The sequence below is a fragment of the Ostrea edulis genome, chromosome 3 (genome assembly GCF_947568905.1).
Source record: "Ostrea edulis chromosome 3, xbOstEdul1.1, whole genome shotgun sequence".
Lineage (NCBI taxonomy): Eukaryota > Metazoa > Mollusca > Bivalvia > Ostreida > Ostreidae > Ostrea > Ostrea edulis.
This window is the reverse complement of record NC_079166.1, coordinates 32,093,918-32,115,294: the sequence shown is the minus strand read 5'-3', so window position 1 is coordinate 32,115,294 and position 21,377 is coordinate 32,093,918. Positions and strand designations below refer to the sequence as shown.

The window sequence follows — 21,377 nt, the reverse complement described above, 5'->3', positions numbered from 1 at the left end:
GTGATGTTTTTCTAAAGTAAATATATTATTTCATTATTTAGATTATGAAGATTAGTACATGACAAAAGTATCTTTGCTTTTAATTTATTTTATGTACAACTTGATAGTATATGCAAATATCTCTAAAGTTATTTATAGATTATGAGATCATAATGGCCAGTAATAGCACCATGTAAATATTTATAGAATATAGAACTCTCCAATTTCATTGGTTGTCTAAGTTCCCTCTCTTTGCTATTGTTCATATTTTGAATTGTATTCTAAGAGTATAGAAGTGTTTTCTAGAAGATTTTCGCAGTACATTTTGACTATTTATTACCAGCATATAGAATATTCTGGACCTGACCAGAAAGTTGGCTCTGTGTCACACATAGAGCTAATTAGAAAAGAATACAAACTCTCATGTTGAACCCTACCATTGGTGTTGTGTTAAATTGTTTTTACCTATACAACCCACACTATTACATAAGATCTGAAGCAAAGTCATGTAGGAATCTAGTCGAAACTGTATCTGGTCTTGCAGCTTTGTGCACACCCAGACCTTCAGTAATTTACACACACCGTTGCTTTCTTTGTATACAATTGGACTGCCAAACCCAATCGAAAGTCATTGGAGAGGCGAGTCAGTATTTGTATATCGTATTATAATCATTGTCTTGATGAGATCTACTCGTGACAATACGGACCTGATCATGATTGGTTGATCGAGGCCTCAACTTCATACAGCATGGTTTATATTTCAAGAGTAACCATGTTGCATGATATATTTTCGACTAGCGATAGTGTCAAGTAGAGAGATATTCTGGTTTGTCTATTAGAATGTAATCTATATAAATATGGCGTGTAAAGCGTTGCAATGTTAAATACAAATCTTTCTATATATTCTATAACATTAATATTGTTTTGCATATGAGAAAATCATACTGCATATAATTTAAGACTTATCGCATATAAATCACTTTTCGCATATAAATATGAAGATTATGGAATATAAATCCAGATAGCAAGATTATGGAATATAAATCCAGATAGCAAGATTATCGAATAAAAATCAAGATAGCAAGATTATCGAATATAAATCAGGATACATGTAGCAATATTATCGAATATAACAAGATTATCGAATATAAATCATCAAATACATGTATAAATCCAAATAGCAAGATTATCAAATATAAATCCAGATAGCAATATTATCATATATAAATCCAGATAGCAAGATTATCAAATATAAATCCAGATAGCAAGATTATCAAATATAAATCCAGATTTGTATAACATTGCAACGTTTTGCGCCATACATATAGTTGCTTGATACACGTGCTCATCCTTTTCCATCATTCTCTCACCAGAGGGCGCATTACGCAAACTTCATTTACACGTGTAGTGTGAGTAGCGCACGAAACTCTGGGTAGAGAATACCTTTTCCATATTTAAGCTAAACTTGTGCTGAGTTTTTCTTGGGTTTTCTAAGAAGAAGGAATTTCTACTGCATCATGACGTCACACAAAATACATGCTTAGTAGCAGAATATCATTCCATGCATCCCATACTTTGACGTCCTTTAATATTTAAAGAAAAACTATTCCAATTGGTTGGTTTGAGACCTGTGTTATGCTATGGTCTCTTCTCTGAACGCTTGTTCTTTATTATTTCAATCTATTAAATATTTTCCTAAAAACAAAATTTATCAAATATATACTAGCAAAATCTCTCTACAACCACTGATCTTTTTTTTTTCAGATTGGCTCAAATACAAATATTCACCTGATTCAAACTATAAGAATCTTGAAGAGTCACATGATCTCGGTTCAATGTATACGTAATACATTGTAGTTGTTCGGTAAATCAAATTGATCACGCTATTAAAACAGGTGAAATATATAAATCAAATCAAACAGTCGTATGAAAAATCACTGCAAGCATTCAAACTTTTGTTGTCCTGCACCGATATGAAGCTGTCGTTGAATAGGAAAGAAGACGAGTGATCCTCCAGCTGGCGATTTACACAGGAACGAGCTTTGTCAATTGCGGACTTGACCACCACAGCAGCGACGAGATGTAGCGCCGTATTCTGCATAAAAAAACCCACATATTTTAGAACAAAGATTTCATAACTTTTACCAGAAATCAGTCTTTAAGAAGTATTTTAGATTTTACATATGAAAATACAGAAATATTTAATAGGCGTGTCGCATGCACTTCGTTTTATGTATATTTCTGATTTCGGACATTTGAATCCAGTTGAACGGTGTATTTTAATAATCTGGATTGTCTCTGTTCCACAGCTTGTTGATCATATCATTATTTGACATTCAAGAAGAAAGTTGAAATACGCAAACAAAATCGAATAGTCTCACGGAGATTTTAAAAATCTAGTTGTATATTACTCACCGTTTCATCGCCAAAGTCATCGAACACTCGCAAGTAGTCATACACATCCCAGTCTAAATTCTCCTTTACAGCGTCACAAAGTAGGGATGTTTTATTCCTATGGATTCTTCTTACCACGCATCTTCTTCCACTACGTGCACATTCGATGACGTAAAGAACATCGTCTGCAGTTTGTGCAATAAAGACGACCGTGCTGTATCCTGTCCTTTGAACCACACCACTTGCTCCTTCCACTGTCTTCCTTCCAACGTACCTTGCACTGCGACCAGCTTGTAAAACTAGGTTTCTCGCAGAACTTGTTGTTCTTTCCAGTGCATTTCGCACATACGTAGGAGACCTGCGTGCTAAATGTTGAAAAGAATTAAAAAAGCCACTAAAACTAGTATCGCTGGCATTCAGAGATGATTCCATGTTTACGGGATTATAGACTGATGGGTAACTGGTAGACGCATTTCGACCAAAAGAGGATGTGCTTTCTATTGATCCATTTTTCTCGTCACTAGATGTCTCATCGTGCGACATTGCAACGTGGTCATGGAATGATGTAAGCTCCCCAGACGAAATATCAGCATGGTGAATCTCAAACGATGGTCTTTCCAACTCTTTAACATATTGAAAACGTTGTGACGTGTTTTCTTGATTGTCACACGGGTCTATAATCTTCACCCGAGATTCTAACTCGTCGCGTGAAAGTGTATCGACAAAGGATTCCATAAATGATCCGTTGTGACTCAAGTTGCAATGGACGAAAGTTGAAGAATGCAGGGGCGTTCCTAGTTCTGTTAGGCAGCCTATATCGTCTACTTGAATATTCCTCTGGATGCTCTGTCTAGATTTGTTCGCTGCAGTTTCATTATGACGATGTGTAGTGTTTACTTTCTCCATTTGCGATTCCGTTTGAAATTTAACCTTGCTATGGTTATGCTTCTGGCAGCTTGGTTTCACGCACAGGAGAACATCAAGATCACGAGAAGGGTAACGTGTTGGAAATTTTTTTTCCAGCGCTGTTTTACCCGACCTTTTACCTTTCTTGATTTCTTGTTTACATTTTTGATAACTGCTTCTATGCAGTCGAGCATCTAAAACACTCACGGGAACATCCCGGCGCCCTTTAAACAACATTTGAATTTTCGATGCTCCTTTGTGTCGCCTGTGCTGATTTTTCACGATGGATGCTGTAGTCCCTGTAACGCGTTCTTCCTTCAGGAGAAAGGCAAAGGTAGCTGGTGTTTTCCTCTTGGTTGCAGTACCTTTCTCCTTCATCTCAACTTTACCTGTAATTTTACTTTGTGAATTATTCAATGTAACTTGTGAAAGGCGAAGATAACGAACAGTGATCAATCTCATAACTCCTACAAACAATACAAAATTGATAGTTGGGCAAACACGGACCCCTGGACACACCAGAGGTGGGATCAGGTTGCTTAGGGGGAGTAAGCATCCCCTGTTGACCGGTCACACCCGCCGTGAGCCCTATATCCTGATCAGGTAAACGGAGTTATCCGCAGTCAAAATCAGTGTGCCAAGAACGGCTTAACAATCGGTATGAAACACGGCAGATTTGACCCAATGATAGGTTGTATGGACGAACTAGATCGTTATAACGACCATAGAATTTGCGAAATGATGACTTCAATCGAGACTGTTGAAACCCCTCTACCATCATTTTGTTTGTCAGTAGCTTACCTCGATTTAAAAACTGACTATACGCAGAACAAACTCTTGCATATCGAATCAGTTGAGATAAATAAACACCATATACAGGTGATAATGGAATATTGCTACATAAATATGGGAAGTTGACGATGGAGAAGCTGAAATCATCCCGTTTGTCATACAGTTGAATTGTCAGTTTGCTGTTAATGTCTACTTTCAATAAAATATCTAAGTATGAAGCAGAAGTGGACGACTCTGTGGTGTCCTTTATTTCGAGCTCACAGGGATATATCAAATCGACATATGAATGAAAGTTATTACTGTTAATAGACAAAACGTCATCGATAAATCTAAATGTCGAATTGAAGGCCACAGTAAGAGATTTTTTCTTCTCACGTAGAAGTTTTTAAATAAATTCTGTTTCATATGAATATAGAAACAGGTCAGCTAACAAAGGAGCACAATTCGTGCCCATGGGAATTCCAACAGACTGTTGGAAGACCTGATCACCAAAGACCACGAATATATTGTCAATGAGGAACCCTAGTATATTTTTTATTTCAACTTCAGAGTACTTGTGCGTGGAATTAGAGTGGTGTTTAACAAAGTAAGGTTTTGAATGACTGATCACTAGATATGAATATTTCAGTTTTCCATTTTTGTTGAAGAAGCAACTGTCTATGATATCAAAAAGTTTAGTCTTTAATTAATCGTGAGGAATGGTCGTGTATAGTGTTGAAAAGTCGTAGGTTTTAATGTTATTGATTTCTGAAAAATTCTGCGATTTCAAGTTTACTAAACGTTCTTTAGAATTTTTTAGAATCCACATTTGATTAACACTACTTCTGGCATATGAAGTCGCACAGTAAGTTTGAAGTTTCTCCTTCACAGCTGTTAATATTTTTGTGAGGAGCAAAGATAGGGGCTTGGTAGAGCGATTACTGGATCCAGCGATGTATCTTTGTTTGTAAGGGTTTTTATGTAGTTTAGGAATCCAGTATAGGTACGGTAACTCATATTAAATGTGTCTAAAACTGAAGCATGGTTTTGAAGAATTTCATCTTTTGAAAGGGCAGTTGGAGTATAAGTACGATTACCAAAAGTGGAATTAATGCCAAGTTCGTTTAAAATACAGTTGTAATAATGAGTCTTACAAACAAAGACAATGTTGTTACTAGCTTTCTCAACTGGAACCAAAACATATTCCTCATGTAACCTATCTAATTCTTTTATCACTTCTAGTTTACTAAACACAGAAGGATAGATGGTACGTACTTTTGTTTTGATATGTCTAATGCGGGATTTTAATATTCCTCTTATGCTTTTAACCCATTCTGACAATATATCAAGTTCCTCTTTTTCATATTTAGCCCATCGTCTGGCATAATCTTTGACAGAATTCATAATAGAGATGAAGTTCTGTCGCCAATTAAAAGACCCCGAGGATCTCTGTATTTAGGACCTTTTAGAATAAGTGATTTGAGGTCCTCATTTTCAACTATATCAACATCACCAGTAATGACATGTCCAGCTGGACTATAGTGGAAAGAAGATCAAGAACAAGAACAAGTTGGTGGATTACGTATAAGATGGTTTAGGCACTGCAAAGTTTGTTTATAATTAAAAAGTTTGGATGCAATAGTAGATGTATAGCTGTAGGAAATACAGGGTGTAAACTTGAACTTGAAATAAGTTGGAATACACGACTGAACCCTTTTATGACGAAGAATGTTGCTTATGTTGACGGTATATCTATTCCTTTGTTTGTAAATTTGAGCTTAAGGAACTGGCGGCATGATTTGAAAGGAATATCATACACGACCCGTGCTGGTTTATAGAGGCTGTGATAGGCAACATCCATAATAATAGAGTTCAGTCTGTATTCAGGTGTTGAAAAATTAAAGTATAGACTAGCTGTAGCTTCTTCAAATGACGTGTGTAAAACTCTGAATGGAACAGAGTAAAGTTTTGTACGAATATGATGTGGACCTAATTGTCTGTTGACGTAAGGCAAAAGTGAATCAAACGTGACATCATTTATTCTTGATCTTTTATATGTCCATGATTGCGTTTCCGTCTTTGGGTATTGGGAAAGAGTCCCATCACATTCACGTTATTTCCTTGTATTGTGGACTAGTCAAATTTCCCACCTCATATACATTATCATTGCATCCATATGGAAATGCAGTGCCTAGGGTCCTGATCCAGTGATCTTCTCATTGTCTACGAAAAGGGGTGCTTAATGTTGGAATGTTTGTGTGATGGTAAATTTTTTCCAAAATCCTTACCCTCATGGACAAGATGGAGTGGCCCGGTGCATTAAAATGCTTGTAAAGAAGTTGGTTACCACCATTATTAATTTGAAATCTGTGTCCCGATATTCTTTTATTAAGTGAACACGTAAATTAAGCCACACAAGTTATACTCAATAACGTAACGTTATAGCGATATCTAGTATTGATTAGTAAGCAAACACTGTTGTACAATGTGCCCGTTACTAATTTTCAAATCTAAAGTTAAAAATCACCATTTGTCATGTATTCATTTTAAAATTTATATCAAAGATTAGTAAAGGACAAATGTTAACATTGACAAACGAACTTGGGCCAAAATTTTGACCTCGATTTTACGAGTAGATATGTCTTTGTCTTATAGAGTCTAATAATTATAGTTATGGTGAAGGGGAAATTTTGACCATGGCATATATTTTTTACGTTGGGCAATAGTTCCGCCCCTCGGGAACTCGCATAATTACTGTTGCCCTCAACCCCAGTCAACGATTATATATTAAAATGCTTTTGAATTTGTTTTACCTTCTAACAGAAAAAATGTTGATTTTGAATATTGTTTCTGAATTGCATGTTTTTGGAATTTGCAACGAATTGATAATTTTGATTACATTGTATGTCATTCTGAATATCAATTTTTGTAAGAATATTTTTCAGCTGACTTTGCAAAGTTTATAGAAACCAAGTTTTAAAGAATATCTGTTTAACAGGTTGGAAGGTCGACGAATATTTTTTTCATTTAGATCACAACATAGATAAGATTCTGTGTTCAAAATATTTGCCAGAATTCATATGAAATCAGAGTCTTCTCATATTGTCTGGGGAAATATAATTTCGGATCACCTCGGGCGATTCCATCTAACCTCGGATGTATGATGTTTTCCACCATAGTACATATACAGTGATATAGTATAACGACATGTTTAACGTCATTGATCAACTGGAACTACTGACAGCTCCCACGAAATACAGTCCATTTTATCATATATAACACTCTTGTAACTTTTTTTTTTAAATTATGTTTTTTCTCGAAATAGAGGGCAGTTTTCTAAGGCAAACTCAAAAAATTCATTTGAAATAGTCATTTTCATAACTACTTTCGGCAGTTTTTTCCGGGAGAGTACATAGACAACCGCATTACAAATCTTAGGCGTGGCTACATATCAATTCACGTCATACATCCGAGGTTAGATGTACGTGTAGGCTACCAGAATCTGCCGAAGTTTGCCAAATGGTATTTAATATTGTAATTTATCACATGTTTACTCCTTTATGCAGTGGATATCACTCATTACATTTTGAATTGTTACACTGTAAACGTAATTTTTTACGTAGTGTCAGGAATTAAGATTCCCAACAATGCAGTAACGTAGAGGAATAACCGGGGGTGGGCGGGGTTAACATGTGATAAAAAGAACCTCCCATGGTTTGTGGTTTGATATGATTTATATTCAACTTATTGTGTGTACGCACAACTCGTTGAATAATCATATCAAACCACGAATCATGGGAGACCCTACACACAGACAGACCATACGGAGAAAGTAGCGAATTTCAATTGGTATTTCTTTTTCTTTATCAGAAGGTGTCTGATAGAGTTTTGAATTTTTATGTCAATGATGCTTTTAAAAAGCAGTTGGCAGTACTCGACACGATGCCAAACCAAGAGTGGGTCACGTATCGACTGCCGAAATCTGGAAAATGACAGGCGTCAATTTTACTTGATCTGAAATATTTGTCGTTTTAAGCATGAAATATACCGGTATACAAAAATAAAAAGTCAACTGTAACTTTTCCTATAGCAAAACTAGCTGTCAGTTTGGTGTCGAATTTTTTTGCTGCAAAGTTGTGACTAACTATTTCAATGGCAGAAAAATATAACTTTAAAGGTTTATAAACTTTTGATATTAATATTCGTGTTTGAAAACCTATATCCAGAGGCTCTAAATGAAGCAAAATTACGTTATCATCTTCCCGTTAAAAAATGATTTATATATACAATGCTAAATATATTCACAATCTAATTAAAATCAGACTTCTTAGATTCAAGCCGTATACTCTGCTTAAGTAGATCTGACATAACCCGATTAGGGGTCATGTTCAGATGAAGTTTATATCAGCCAATCAGCGCGTCGGCTTTGAAATCGTCGGTGTTCACAATTCAAGGAAAATTGCATCGTCGCAAACCACGGTTTTGAGTCCACTCACGCTCCCTCATACCCGTGGTTGTCTGATGCTATTTTTGCTCGTTTCTCATTAATTATGCATGACGGGGGTAACCAATCAAATCACGTCCGAGTAAACTTTACTTGGAGAGCCCGACCAATCACGTAACACCTTTCAAAATGATATTCGGAAAACAATCAAGTATGGAATCGCCATTAAGTCGGAGAAGTTTTTGAAGTGGAAAAGCTAAGTGCTCAACAGGAAAAGGCAATTAGTAGTCTTTTAGATAATCGGGATGTGTTCCTCTCCCTGAGAACTGGTGGTGGAAAATCACTCTGTTACATGGCATTTCCTTTGTTTTACGAGCGTATGTACCAACCACAACTTGCACACGTACTTATTGTGATGATGGAGATAATCGAACAGAAGCACCCGTGGGTAACCGACGATGGGAAAATTGTTGCGATTGCTTGTTTTGAAAGAAAACATATCGCAGCTAGATGCGACGTCACAATGCACCGTTTACGTCAACTGGCGTTATATTCCTCGCGTTATTTTAAAAGTAAAACTATTCAAATCGTACCCATCCCTATTCATACATAAATCGGAATTCACAATTAATTTAATTTGGGTGTATTTCATATCGTACGTTTTGTTGTTTGTATAGATTAGGCATTATTGCGAAAGTTTAAAATTCGTTATGCGAGAATATACAATTTTAAAGTGTGGAATAAACTTCGTTTGAGAGAGATTACAGCACTTTGTTTACGAATTGCCAAGAACCGCCTAAATAGCCATCATTGTCTGTATGGCGCAATCTGACTGGCTGATAGTTCTCATGAATATTCTAAGCGAAAGGTCATGCAGACATGACCCCCTATGGGGTTATGTCAGATCCTATTATACACTAAGCGCACGGTACTGGTGTCACTTTACGTTACACTTGTAACGTCATAAATTGTGGCAAAGCAACGTCACATTTTAAACAAATTCATTATCTCCAAGCTGTAATATCATAACTAAAGCACATGCATGATTTAATGTTTAAAAATTGAAAATAAATCTTTGTACGTGTATAGTGTACATTCATAAAAATTATGAATTCTTAGAAATACTCCAAAGTATACGTACTGTATTTATTTCACCGTGCCTACAACAGCAGGCATGTCGTATGAAATAAGGGTACCCGTTTCGGTAGGTTTCGTTTTGCTTCGGTAGATTTCGTTTCCTTTCGATTTCGTTTCGCATTTTACAGGTAACCATCCCATGAAATAAGGCTTGCAATTCTTATGAATATGACCTCTGAGATATTTGAACACAGTAAAAAAAAATCAGTTTTGGTTTTTTCTAGGGTATATATAGACTTGCTCAAGTCTCTATGTTTAATAATCATTGCTGTCTTTAATACTTTTTATTAATGCCAAACACGGAAGGGGGGAGGGGGGGGGGTTAAAAACTCCCGTACGTTTCTGTCATCGATCTACATCGATCACGCTCTAGTGGGGGAAAAACAACAACCAGCGCATAGAAAGTATATGTAGTTTTGCGCTTTATAAATGAATAATAATAATAACCACGGTGAGTTGAAGTGAGAGTTAAAAACTTCCAAATAATATTACATTTTAACGTTTTAATGTTCACTTTCATTTCTGAATAAACAGTAGAAAAGGTATACAGAGTGTTATTTATACTCGTATGTTTTACTTGCGAATCGGTTAGTTTCAATATATATCATATTTAGTTTTGAGGGGGTGGTCTCGTGAAAACCGTGTGACTTTAGATTTTTTTGTCAGATGTTGAACTTTTGATCTAATGATATTGTTATTCATATTGATTTGTATTCGATAATCTTGATATCTATATGCGGACGGAAATTTTGATTTATATGTGAGAAATCTTGATATTCATGTGCGAATTTATTTTATTTTACTCTACGAGAGAGAGAGAGAGAGAGAGAGGGGGGGGGGCTTCCTCCACTCTTCTGGAGTACCAACGCATGTGGGCGAAATATTCCAGGGGCAATCGCTCACACCCGCCAGAGATCACCTGGGTCCTAAATACAACAGTGAGGTTGTTCAACACGTCACTGATACTCTAACAAGATTTTGACATTCAATTCATTTAATATGTGACTTATGTATATATCTTTCATTCATTGGAAGGGGGGGGGGGGGTACATAAGATCTAACACGCTATATATATCCACCGTTCTGGTGCCTGTGCTCACATCCACCTCCTAGGGAATGCTACAGGCTGGTGCATGTTGGAAACTGTAGGAGGGTCCACAGTTTGCTCTGTACGTGATCTTTAAACCAGGTAGCACGCAGGAAACAGGTGAGATGCGCAGAGATCTCTTCCCCCTTAGAACGTGACCACCCGTTCAGGTCCAGGCACCTATGTCCACATAGGGCCCCCTGTGTTGCCCCTACGTTGGTAGTCAAACTGGCCGCCTCCCCAGTTCCCCACAAAAAATTGCACGCGACCCATTCCGCCATATATGTAAATTTGCACCCTGTTCCTGATTACGATTAATAAATATTCAAATTTGTAACACAGATCACAATAAATGGCCCGGCAAAAATATCATGGGTAAGCTTACTCACAAAATCGCTTGTGAAAACAGACCCCCGAGTCGATCAATATCCGTCCCCAGGAACACTCAGTTGTCGGACCAGAGGAACATCTCAGACATGCTCAGCAGCATTCAAAAGAACGATGCTAAAAAGCCGAGAACTGGACGAAACTCCCGAAACAGGAACACAAAAAATAGTGTTAATTCAAAAAAAGAATGTGATCAATCTGTCAATACGCCACAACCAGTGACAACGGATAGGTAACAATCATATATTGCGATTCACGGACTGAAACTGGACAATGGAATTAGATATCTACAACTTATACAAAACTATCTTTTTATATTTTTTTTTTGCAATTTTATAGATATGCAAACTTTCTTCAACTTATATACATATACATGTATTTACATATTACTGTATTTTTCCTCAAATTATAGCCTAAATGGATAAGTTTGAAATACTGTCGGTAAATGTTCGAGGATTAAACTCGGACGAAAAAAGAGTTAAGTTATATACATGGTTAAATGATATGAATGTAGATATTATCTTTTTACAAGAAACACACTATATTGAGAAAAATATATTTAAATATGACTCAAGGTGGTTCGGTAAATCGGTTCATTGTTTTAGTGATTCACCTTTTAGTAGAGGTGTTAGCATTCTTTTTAAAAAAGAATTAAAACTAGAAATAATTGAAAAACACGCATCATTGGACGGAAGAAGATTGTTTTTAAAAGCAAAAATACATGGAAAAATAGTTTCACTTGTAAATATTTACGCACCAAACACTATAAAAGAAAGATGCACATTCTTTAAAAAATTGAACAATTTTCTGCAAAAACAAGGTATAACAGAAGATGACAATATCATAATATGCGGGGATTTTAACTGTAAAACAGATAACTTTCATGACCAAAGTACGTCGAAGCTTAAAAAGATTGTTTGTTCTTTTGATTTGTATGATACTTGGCAATCAACACATCCAACTTTTAAAGGTCATACATGGTGTAATTCAGAGGATATCCCTAGTAGTAGAATCGATTATATATTTCTGAATAGAAACTTTACATTCGATTTAAACAATATAATCATACGAAAAATTCCAGGTACAAACTTTGGGAAAAGAATGTCTGACCATAGGTCATTAAAAATAACGTTTAAAATAGATGCAAATAAAAGGGGAAATGGATATTGGAAACTTAATAACTCCCATTTAAATGATTTAAACTATAAAAAAGAAATTCATAGAATTATCGATGAGATACATAATGAAGAATTAGACCCAGTAGATAAGTGGGAAACATTCAAAATAAAATCTCGGGATTTTTCTATTCAGTTTTCGAAAGAATCAAATCTAAATATAAAAAATCGCATTAAATCAATAGAAAAAGAAATAAATGATATAGAGGAGCTTGATTCTTATAGTATAGATATGAATAAAAAACGTAATCTAGAATCAGAACTAGATAAGTTATATGACAAAAAATGTAAAGGTGCCTTCGTAAGGTCACGATCAAAATGGATGCTGGAAGGCGAAAAATGTTCAAAATTCTTTCTAAATTTAGAGAAAAGTAGGCAGAAACAAAGTGTCATAAAAGAATTGAAAGTTAATGAAGATACTCGCATAGAAAACACCAACGATATTTTGGGTGCTATGTGTGATTTCTACAAAAGTCTATACTCGTCTGATAATATATCAGATGAATGCATAGATAATTATCTATCGTCTATTAATTTAGAAAATGTACTGAGTGAGAATGATGCAAACTATTGTGAGCAGTTTCCATCTCTTGAGGAATGCACTGATGCTGTAACAAATCTAAAAACGAACAAATCTCCAGGACTTGATGGTCTTACAAACGAATTTTACCAATATTTTTGGAATGACATAAAAGACCTATTTTACGAAGCGCTAAAAGTAATATTTGATAATGGTCAAATGACTTTTTCACAGAGAACTGCTGTTATCTCCCTCCTGTATAAAAAAGGAGATGAAACGAACCTTAAAAATTATAGGCCAATTAGTTTGACTAACACGGATTATAAAATAATTGCTTTTATTTTTGCGAGAAGACTTCAAAAGGTTGTAGGAAATATCATTAATGAACATCAATCGGCATACATTAAAGGAAGATATATTGGCGAAAATGCTAGAGTAATTTTAGATATATTCGAATATTGTGAGGAAACAGAAACAGACGGAATATTGCTATTTTTAGATTTCGAAAAGGCGTTCGATTCAATAGAATGGAACTTCTTATTTAAAACTTTAGAGAAATATCATTTTAAACATAATTTTATAAAATGGATGAAAATTCTTTATAAAAATCCGCTATTTCGATTAAAAAACAATGGATGGATCTCAAAAACATGTCCCATGTCGAGAGGCATAAGACAAGGGTGTCCTATTTCGGCAATCCTATATCTATTTGTCGCAGATATTCTAGCCTTAAAGATAAAGAAAAATGATAAAATTTTAGGAATTAAACCCTCTGAATTTAGTAAAGAGTATAAACATGTTCATCATGCAGATGATCTGACACTATTTCTTAAAAGTGTAGAATCTTTAAATGAGGCTTTAAAAACAATCAATGAATTTTCCAAACATGCAGGATCAAAGCTAAACGTGGATAAAACCGAATGTATATTGACAGGTCCACATAGGTTGCATCGTAACATAGAAAAACTTGAGGGAATAAAAGTAAATACATCATCTGTAAAATGCCTTGGAATATATATTGGCGTAGATAAAGAAGAATGTTACAAAAGAAACTGGATTGATAAAAGTGAAAAAATGCAAAAACTGTTTGAGTCATGGAAGAAGAGAAAACTTACAATTTTTGGTAAAACTGAAATAATTAATACTTTAGGCATAAGCAAATTCATTTATGTTGCATCTATACTACCTCTCCCTAGTGAAATTTTTATTAAACAGCTATGTAGAATTATTTTTAATTTTCTATGGGGGTCAAAAGATAGAATAAAAAGAAAAACACTGATTGGTAAAATAGAAGATGGTGGTATTGGAGTAATAGATATACTTACTAAATTCCACGCATTGAAAGCTGCCTGGATACCGCGACTTATAAAAAATGACGGTCATAACTTTATACGTTCACACCTTGATAAACTATTAAGAGCTTATAATGTAAATCTAGAATATATATTGAAAATGAATTGTACTGATTTAAAGAACTTTGATATATTTACCAAACTTCCACAATTTTATAAAGAGGTGTTTATTTACTTTAATCAATGTAAAAAAATTCCTAATGTGCAAAATATGAACAATAACGAAATATTACAAGAACCAATTTGGAACAATAAGCATTTTTTGTTTAATGGCAAGACTATATATTTTAAAAATTGGATAAAAAATATTAAATATGTAAAAGATTTGTTCAATGATAGCGGTTTTAAGACCATTGATGAAATAAGCAAAGAAATTTGCAAAAAAGCAAATGTACTTTGTGAATATAAAATAGTCAAATCAGCTTTTAAATACATAAGAGAGAAAATTCATGGATACGAATCAAAATTTATAAACATAAAAGATAAAAGATATTTCAATTTTACTAATAAATATTGTACGGTTGAAAAACAAAAATGTAAATTTTTCTATGAAATACTTTTGAGTAAATTGTTTATATCACCTAAGCACCATAATTTATATCACAAAGAATATAATGTCAGTAAAGAAATGTGGAAACACATTTATCAACAAAAAATCAAGTTAGCTTTAGATAGAAATATTGCTGAATTTAATTATAAACTGATGCATAATTTGCTTTCCTGTAAAAAATACATGTTTAAATGGAAAAAAGAATCTTCTGACAAATGTTCTCTGTGTCTAGAAACAGAAGATATGAGACATCTTATATATGAGTGTAAAAATGTTTCATTGGTTTGGAATATGGTGTCTTTGGCGTGCAAAGTCAATATTCAATGGAAAAGTATTGTTATTGGTTTTTATTTTGAATGTAATCAAAGCACACGCCTGCTTAATAACTTTATTTCCTTCATTGCTTTGAAGATATACAAATATAGAATGTTTTGTAGACTAAGTAATCTTGAAGAAACTGAATATAGCATATCAAATCATGTCAAGAAGTGTACAGTTTTGTGGTGTAAAGTTATAAAGTATAGTAATTATGCATTGAAAACAAATGCTATTGAACATTTCATAAAACTGTTGTAATTTGTATCTATATTTTTTCTGCAATGTATTGCATTGTACCTGTGCTATTGTACTACTGATGGTATTAATATGAGTAATAAACTATGAAATCATAAAAAAAAAAAAAAAAAAAAAAAAGTATGTATTTCAAATTTTAGCTTAAAAAAAAAAAAAATTTGTATCACTCTTGTTAATCCAGCTAGCTAAGCAGCCTATGGGGGATTACAGGGCAGCCACCCAAGCTTCGACATTGCTACTGGGTTTATTCAGCATATTAGGGCAAGGTCAACTATTCAATTCAGGCCAAATGTCTCACGGCTGGTAGTGCTGTATATTTATTAAAGTTTAATTTTAGCAGAGTAGCTCCTCTAGTTAAATTTAAGACATCCGAGGTCAGGTCATGGTCAATGAAGCTAATTCTTTTATCAATTTTTGAAATTATGCATTTCACCTACAATCAATAATGACTAAATCCATGCGTACATCTAGCATGTGTACATCAACATTATCAAATACGAATCAAATATTATGGAATATAAATCGAGATTTATATAATTATCGAATATAAATAACAAGGTTACCAAATGTAAATAAATAACAAGATTATCGAATATAAATCAAAATTTTCGCATATAGATATTAAGATTATCGAATATAATTAAAATTTTCTCATATATGAATAACAAGATTATCGAATATGATTAAAGAGTTTCGTATATAAATCAAGATTTGTATAATATTGCAACGTTTTACACACCGTAAGTGTATCTGTTCAATGTTGAATTTTTATATGCATACATACAGTACATCGTCGCAAACCACGGGTTATTGTTTCATTCTATTTCACAAATGTTTGTGAAATAGAATGAAACAATAATCCGTGGTTTGCGACGATGACATACAGTAGTACATGCAACAAAATGTAGTCTGTACAATTGTCATTTGATAAAGTCAATTAAAGTATATGTACCAGATCTAGAGCAAAACATATCTATGAGATACACATGCTATAGCTTAAATACCTTGTATACTATTTTTAAAAATCATTTTAATTTAGATCATTCAAAAATAATAAAAGCAACATTTTACGTTTTAGCTAGATGTAGGTTGTGTACATTGACGTCGCGTCATTGCGCGACAAAATCACATGGGACATTTATTTGGACATTAAGTATCTTTTCCTTTTCCTAAATGGACGCGGGATAAAATGAAATGTTGTATATTCTATATAGTAAATTTTATGTACTTTCTGTAAGTTATATTCATTAAAATATTCGCGTTGGGATAATGCTTAGAAATAAGACATAAAATGGTAGAATTGTTTTAAAAGCTCGGTATTTGTAGAATAAGGACATTTCACTGGACACCGATAAAATCAATTTATTATATAGCTAATAAATAGTCTAATATAAAATCTGCGTAAAATCTAGAGAATGTTAGCGTTCAATATCCTGAGAATTTATTGAACGCTAACTTTACATTGCCTAAATTGTATGCGCCCGAAACATTCCGAGTATGAGCGTTCAATATTGACGTTACCGTAACGACGTAAAGAAGCAAAAATGGCAGACGACGGTCCTCCGAATTTGACAGAGCCGGTATTTGATATTTACTTAAGCATTATGTTTTACTGTACATAAATTATGATGTCCCCATTTACAAAATCAGTTTGATTCATGTATTAATGACAGGTTAAATATTGAACAGCTAAGAAATGCATGCTGTTATTGCACACTGGCAATATTGATGAATTCTCGTCTATTTTGGAGTAGTTTGAGTTAAAATGGATATAACTTAACAACCAAATACTTTAGCTAAAAAATAAAAGGGTTATTGAACTTATATAGGTGAATATTGGCACTCGTTGGCTGTCAAAATGCACTCACAAGCTCGTGCATTTTCACAGCCAACTCGTGCCAATATTCACCGATATAAGTTCAATAACCCTATACTACTTCATGGATATACTCAGAAATTTATAATACTGGTATACATTGTGCTCTACGATACATGTCATTATAAATGTAACAAGGATAGTCAACTTCCCCCTGTATTAGGCGTGCTACTGGTCATGATGATTTGCATTTGCAGTCTATCTACAAACACGGGACACCACTGACAGGCACTGTATTTGCCATTTTTAAGGTCACTATATCAATTCTATGAATTAAATGTTTAAAGTAATTGGTTTATGGTTTTTAGATAAGGACGTCACAATCATACACCAATTCTTACGTTATTTGGGACAAAATCAATCATTTTATTAATCTGTGGATAAAGCGTATGCGTATTTCATGTAACACGGGACAACGAAAAATGACGACATCTGCGTGTATTTATTGCTAATGAAATGCGTGTAAATTATATTTTATATAAGCTATTATCATTATTTATATATTTTCCTTGCCATTGATGTATAAGACTTTAATAATCCACAAAATATACAACTGTGTAAACATAGCGGAAACATTTTCTAATGCACGTATGAAAGTAACACCAGTACCGTGCGCGACGTCTCACGATTGTGAGCGTATCCTAGGATCTGATTTTAATTAGATTGTATATATTCAGTAGAACAGAAATCTTTATTCTGATGAAATCTTAGTTTCATTTTATCAATGACTGTCGTTAAAATTACATACAAAATTATCATAATACCATGGTTTTTTGTTGTTTTTTTTTACAAAAAAATAAAATGTTCATATTTAGAGGTAATATTACTTATAAGTATTTTTCTGTGTATTATCATGCAATACCCCCCCCCCCCCCCCCAATAAAAAACAAAACAAAAACAAAACAAAACAAAAAACAAGGACCTTTCCTCCAAATAAAAAAAATCATGCGAGTTCCTATCTTTGTTATTTGTTTCAATCAGAATTCTTATTACATGTACAATATTTAGAATGAAATGGGTTTTTATTGTCATAATTGGGACAGATGACAGTTTCGTAGCAAAATTTGTATGAGGCACATATTTTCTACAATGTTGCCTCCCTCCCCTCCCTCACTATTTTCGTTGTGTAGGGGAATTAATTTTGAACTTGAAAGAGGTTCGAACCTGAGTTGTGTGGTATTGTCAATTATGTTGTAAGTATAAACAAAAACAACGCCGATATTTGCTAACCTCACAGATAAATATGTATATATGTAGTTCGTATTTATAGACAGGGGAGAATGCATGTTACACTACAGGCATCTGAAACGTACTAGATTGTCCTTACCTTTATGAACCCATCTCCAGGGGCCACGCATGGCCAACAGACCAGAGCAGAGAAGCAAACACCCAAGACAACCAAGAGCAAAGTAGATGATATACTGCCAAACGTCTGGAAGACAGAAAATATAACAATTGATAATGATGGCTCGGATTGCTTCTGTGTAATATTTCTTAATAACCTTTGATGGTAAAAGTTAAGCAATACATTACTTCTTTTTTTTTTATCTTGAGTCAACAGAAGGACAGACAAACCTGATCACGAATTGAGTAAAATCCCAGACTTAAGACTTTTAGTATATAGTTTCGAACCCCCACCCCCACCCCAGAAACCCAGGCCAGGTCCTGTAGACCAGGGCCCAATTGCACAAAAGTTAGTTAAGTTTAACTAACTATTAATATATGCTATAAAGATGTAAGAGTTAATGGGTAGCTAACTTTTAGGTTAACTAACCATCACGCAACTGGGTCCTGCGAGATAAAATTGGCTGTTAGATAAATAAGACACAGCTTTATATTCGCTGTTAGATAAATAAGACACAGCTTTATATTCGCTGTTAGACAAATAAGACACAGCTTTATATTCGCTGCTAGATAAATAAGACACAGCTTTATATTCGCTCCTGTTTATTTTCACGGTTTCAAGTGTATATCCGATTTCACGCAATAAATTTAGTTTTATGTCAATTCGATTAAGATGTTATGGTTAGGCTATATTCGCAAACTTGTACATTTTACGGTTTTGACACACAGTAAAAACGACAATTTAAAATACAACAAAATAAAACTGTACATTTATACTATATCCATGATATATCGTGAATTACAAAATTTAACAGAAAAATCGTGGTCTATATGTGCTTATTTCATACTAACCAGATTCAAAATCAATTGTTGCAAGAAGTACGATTGGATTAAATGTACTAAATCATGAAATAAAACAATCTTAGTTTAGCCTAATTAAGATTTTCATAATTCATGTAACCCATTTTATATCTGCTTTGCAGTACAATATCATCACTTACACGTAATAGATATAATTCCCATCGTTACATGTCATAATGATGAGGAAATGAAACGGTCCTGATATTACCTAGATGGAGAGTGAGAAGTGTAAAATTTTTACATAATCTGCTAACGAAGTAACTACACTATTTTCCTTTGTACGATTTAGTTTTTCAGATGATAGTGAACCCATAATGCGTGGTATAAAACCACAGAGTTTGTGATTTAAAAAATCGCAAATAAAGACCACCATCGTCGGAAACCCACAGTCGGCCGCACTCTTTTTATCTGGAGGAGTACGACCGACCGCGGATTTCCGATGATGAAAGAGCACATACCCAGCAGAAGCTCAACGTTAAATACCATAATTATTTGAGTACTATTTTAATCATCAACAACCTGTCCATGTTGGAAAAAAAATTACAAAAAAATAAATAAATATATATATAAATATATATTTATATATATATATATATATATATATATATATATATATATATAATATTGTCTTTAACAGCAATGTCAAGGCTGTTTTTGTATGTATCTGAGACAAGGAGGACGACAGTGACCAGTATCAAGAGAGTTTAAAAGTCCTTCGGTAATTCTCACATATAACGAAAACACTACAGATACGTTACCTGTCAAACACCATCACCAACGAAGATGGTTGACAAACATATATGCTGGGTATAGATTGGTTTTACTTTTCGTAAACCTCCAAACAGCACCATGAGGCAAACGTTAAACTTGGAAAACTAGACACCATGCAGGTTTACCTGGAGCCAACTGGAAAGACAAGGGGAGGATGGAATTGTGCAGAGGAGTCTCGTCAGTGGCTTCTGTCACAAGAGAGATAGCAGACACAACTAAGTCATGAAAACATGACATGTTCTCAAATGATAATGAGGAAGATGTTATTTATAAAACTTGTAACTGTGAAGACTTTAAAAATCATACCTGGAATGGCAATATTTTCATTCGTTTGCTGTTCATCTTCACCACACAAAACGCAGATGGGTAATTTTTCTATACCAAATAGTGCATGAAATAACTTGTGTCCAATGTGCTGGACTGCGGATAGTTCAACAGCGTCATTGTCATAACATAGCCTGTTGAAACGCAGTATAATAGGTAATACACGCAATGATATAGATCTACAAAAGTTTTGAAGATGGACTAGAACATCATATAACCAGTTAGTGTGTTGAAAACTTTTTGAGTGTAAGTACAATGAGAATGAAATTAATGTAGATCTAATTATAAATTACAATTCTGTAATTATGCCACTTATAACAGTGCAATACATGTACACAGTTTCGCTCACAACATTGCTTTACACGCCTTAATTTCCGTTACACACACTGATTTGTCTTAACGTTCTCGGTACCATGGTTACATGATTGACGATCGACAAAGAATTTTCAATATTTTCTACATTTCATCTATTCATTATTTGGAAATCAATGCACCAGCTGCATTTGAAGTTTTAAAAATAAATAAATCTTACCCATTCTTTTTCTGCATTAAAAGCACTAGTGTGCAGAGTATCGTTAAACATGGTCGTTTTCTCATGTTTTATCATCTTGTTTATTCCAAGGGAAGGTGACGTCGAAATCGGGAAATATTGAACCGTCATTTGCAACCAAATGTATATGACGTCATAATAGCTAGAGCTTGAGATAAACGTAGGCCGATTTTACGTTTTGGGTTTATGTCAGTCGTGAAGGTTTTAGTGAAAAAGTTGGTCAAACAAAAGGGAAGAAGAAAAGAATGAGGAAAAAAATAAATAGATCATACATATATACATGTAGTAAATTTTGAAGCCAAAATCAAACATAGGTGGGTTTTATATGTTTGTTTATTCTATTGGTGTTTTTTTTTTAAAATCATTATTATTTTTC

General features: G+C 33.9%; 1 protein-coding gene across 1 annotated transcript; it reads right to left on the bottom strand.

Moving 5' to 3' along the window:
• Positions 1-1,635: 1,635 nt before the first annotated feature.
• Positions 1,636-21,048, bottom strand: LOC125676547 (uncharacterized). Its single transcript, XM_056160869.1, has 6 exons — positions 20,984-21,048; positions 20,434-20,585; positions 20,253-20,315; positions 18,479-18,583; positions 2,395-3,668; positions 1,636-2,074 (listed from the first exon to the last, which is right to left on the bottom strand). The coding sequence occupies exons 1-6, from the start codon at positions 21,046-21,048 to the stop codon at positions 1,889-1,891; spliced, it is 1,845 nt and encodes a 614-aa protein (XP_056016844.1). The 3' UTR covers positions 1,636-1,888.
• Positions 21,049-21,377: the final 329 nt, after the last annotated feature.

What these genes read in the sequence shown, in the direction of transcription:
- LOC125676547 (XM_056160869.1), bottom strand. Translation starts at nt 21,048, where the DNA reads ATGAGAAAACGACCATGTTTAACGATACTCTGCACACTAGTGCTTTTA. An exon ending in TGAAAATATTGCCATTCCAG is followed by an intron (nt 20,316 to 20,433) that starts GTATGATTTTTA and finishes CTCTTGTGACAG; the next exon opens with AAGCCACTGACGAGACTCCT. An exon ending in ATGACTTTGGCGATGAAACG is followed by an intron (nt 2,075 to 2,394) that starts GTGAGTAATATA and finishes TTTTTTATGCAG; the next exon opens with AATACGGCGCTACATCTCGT.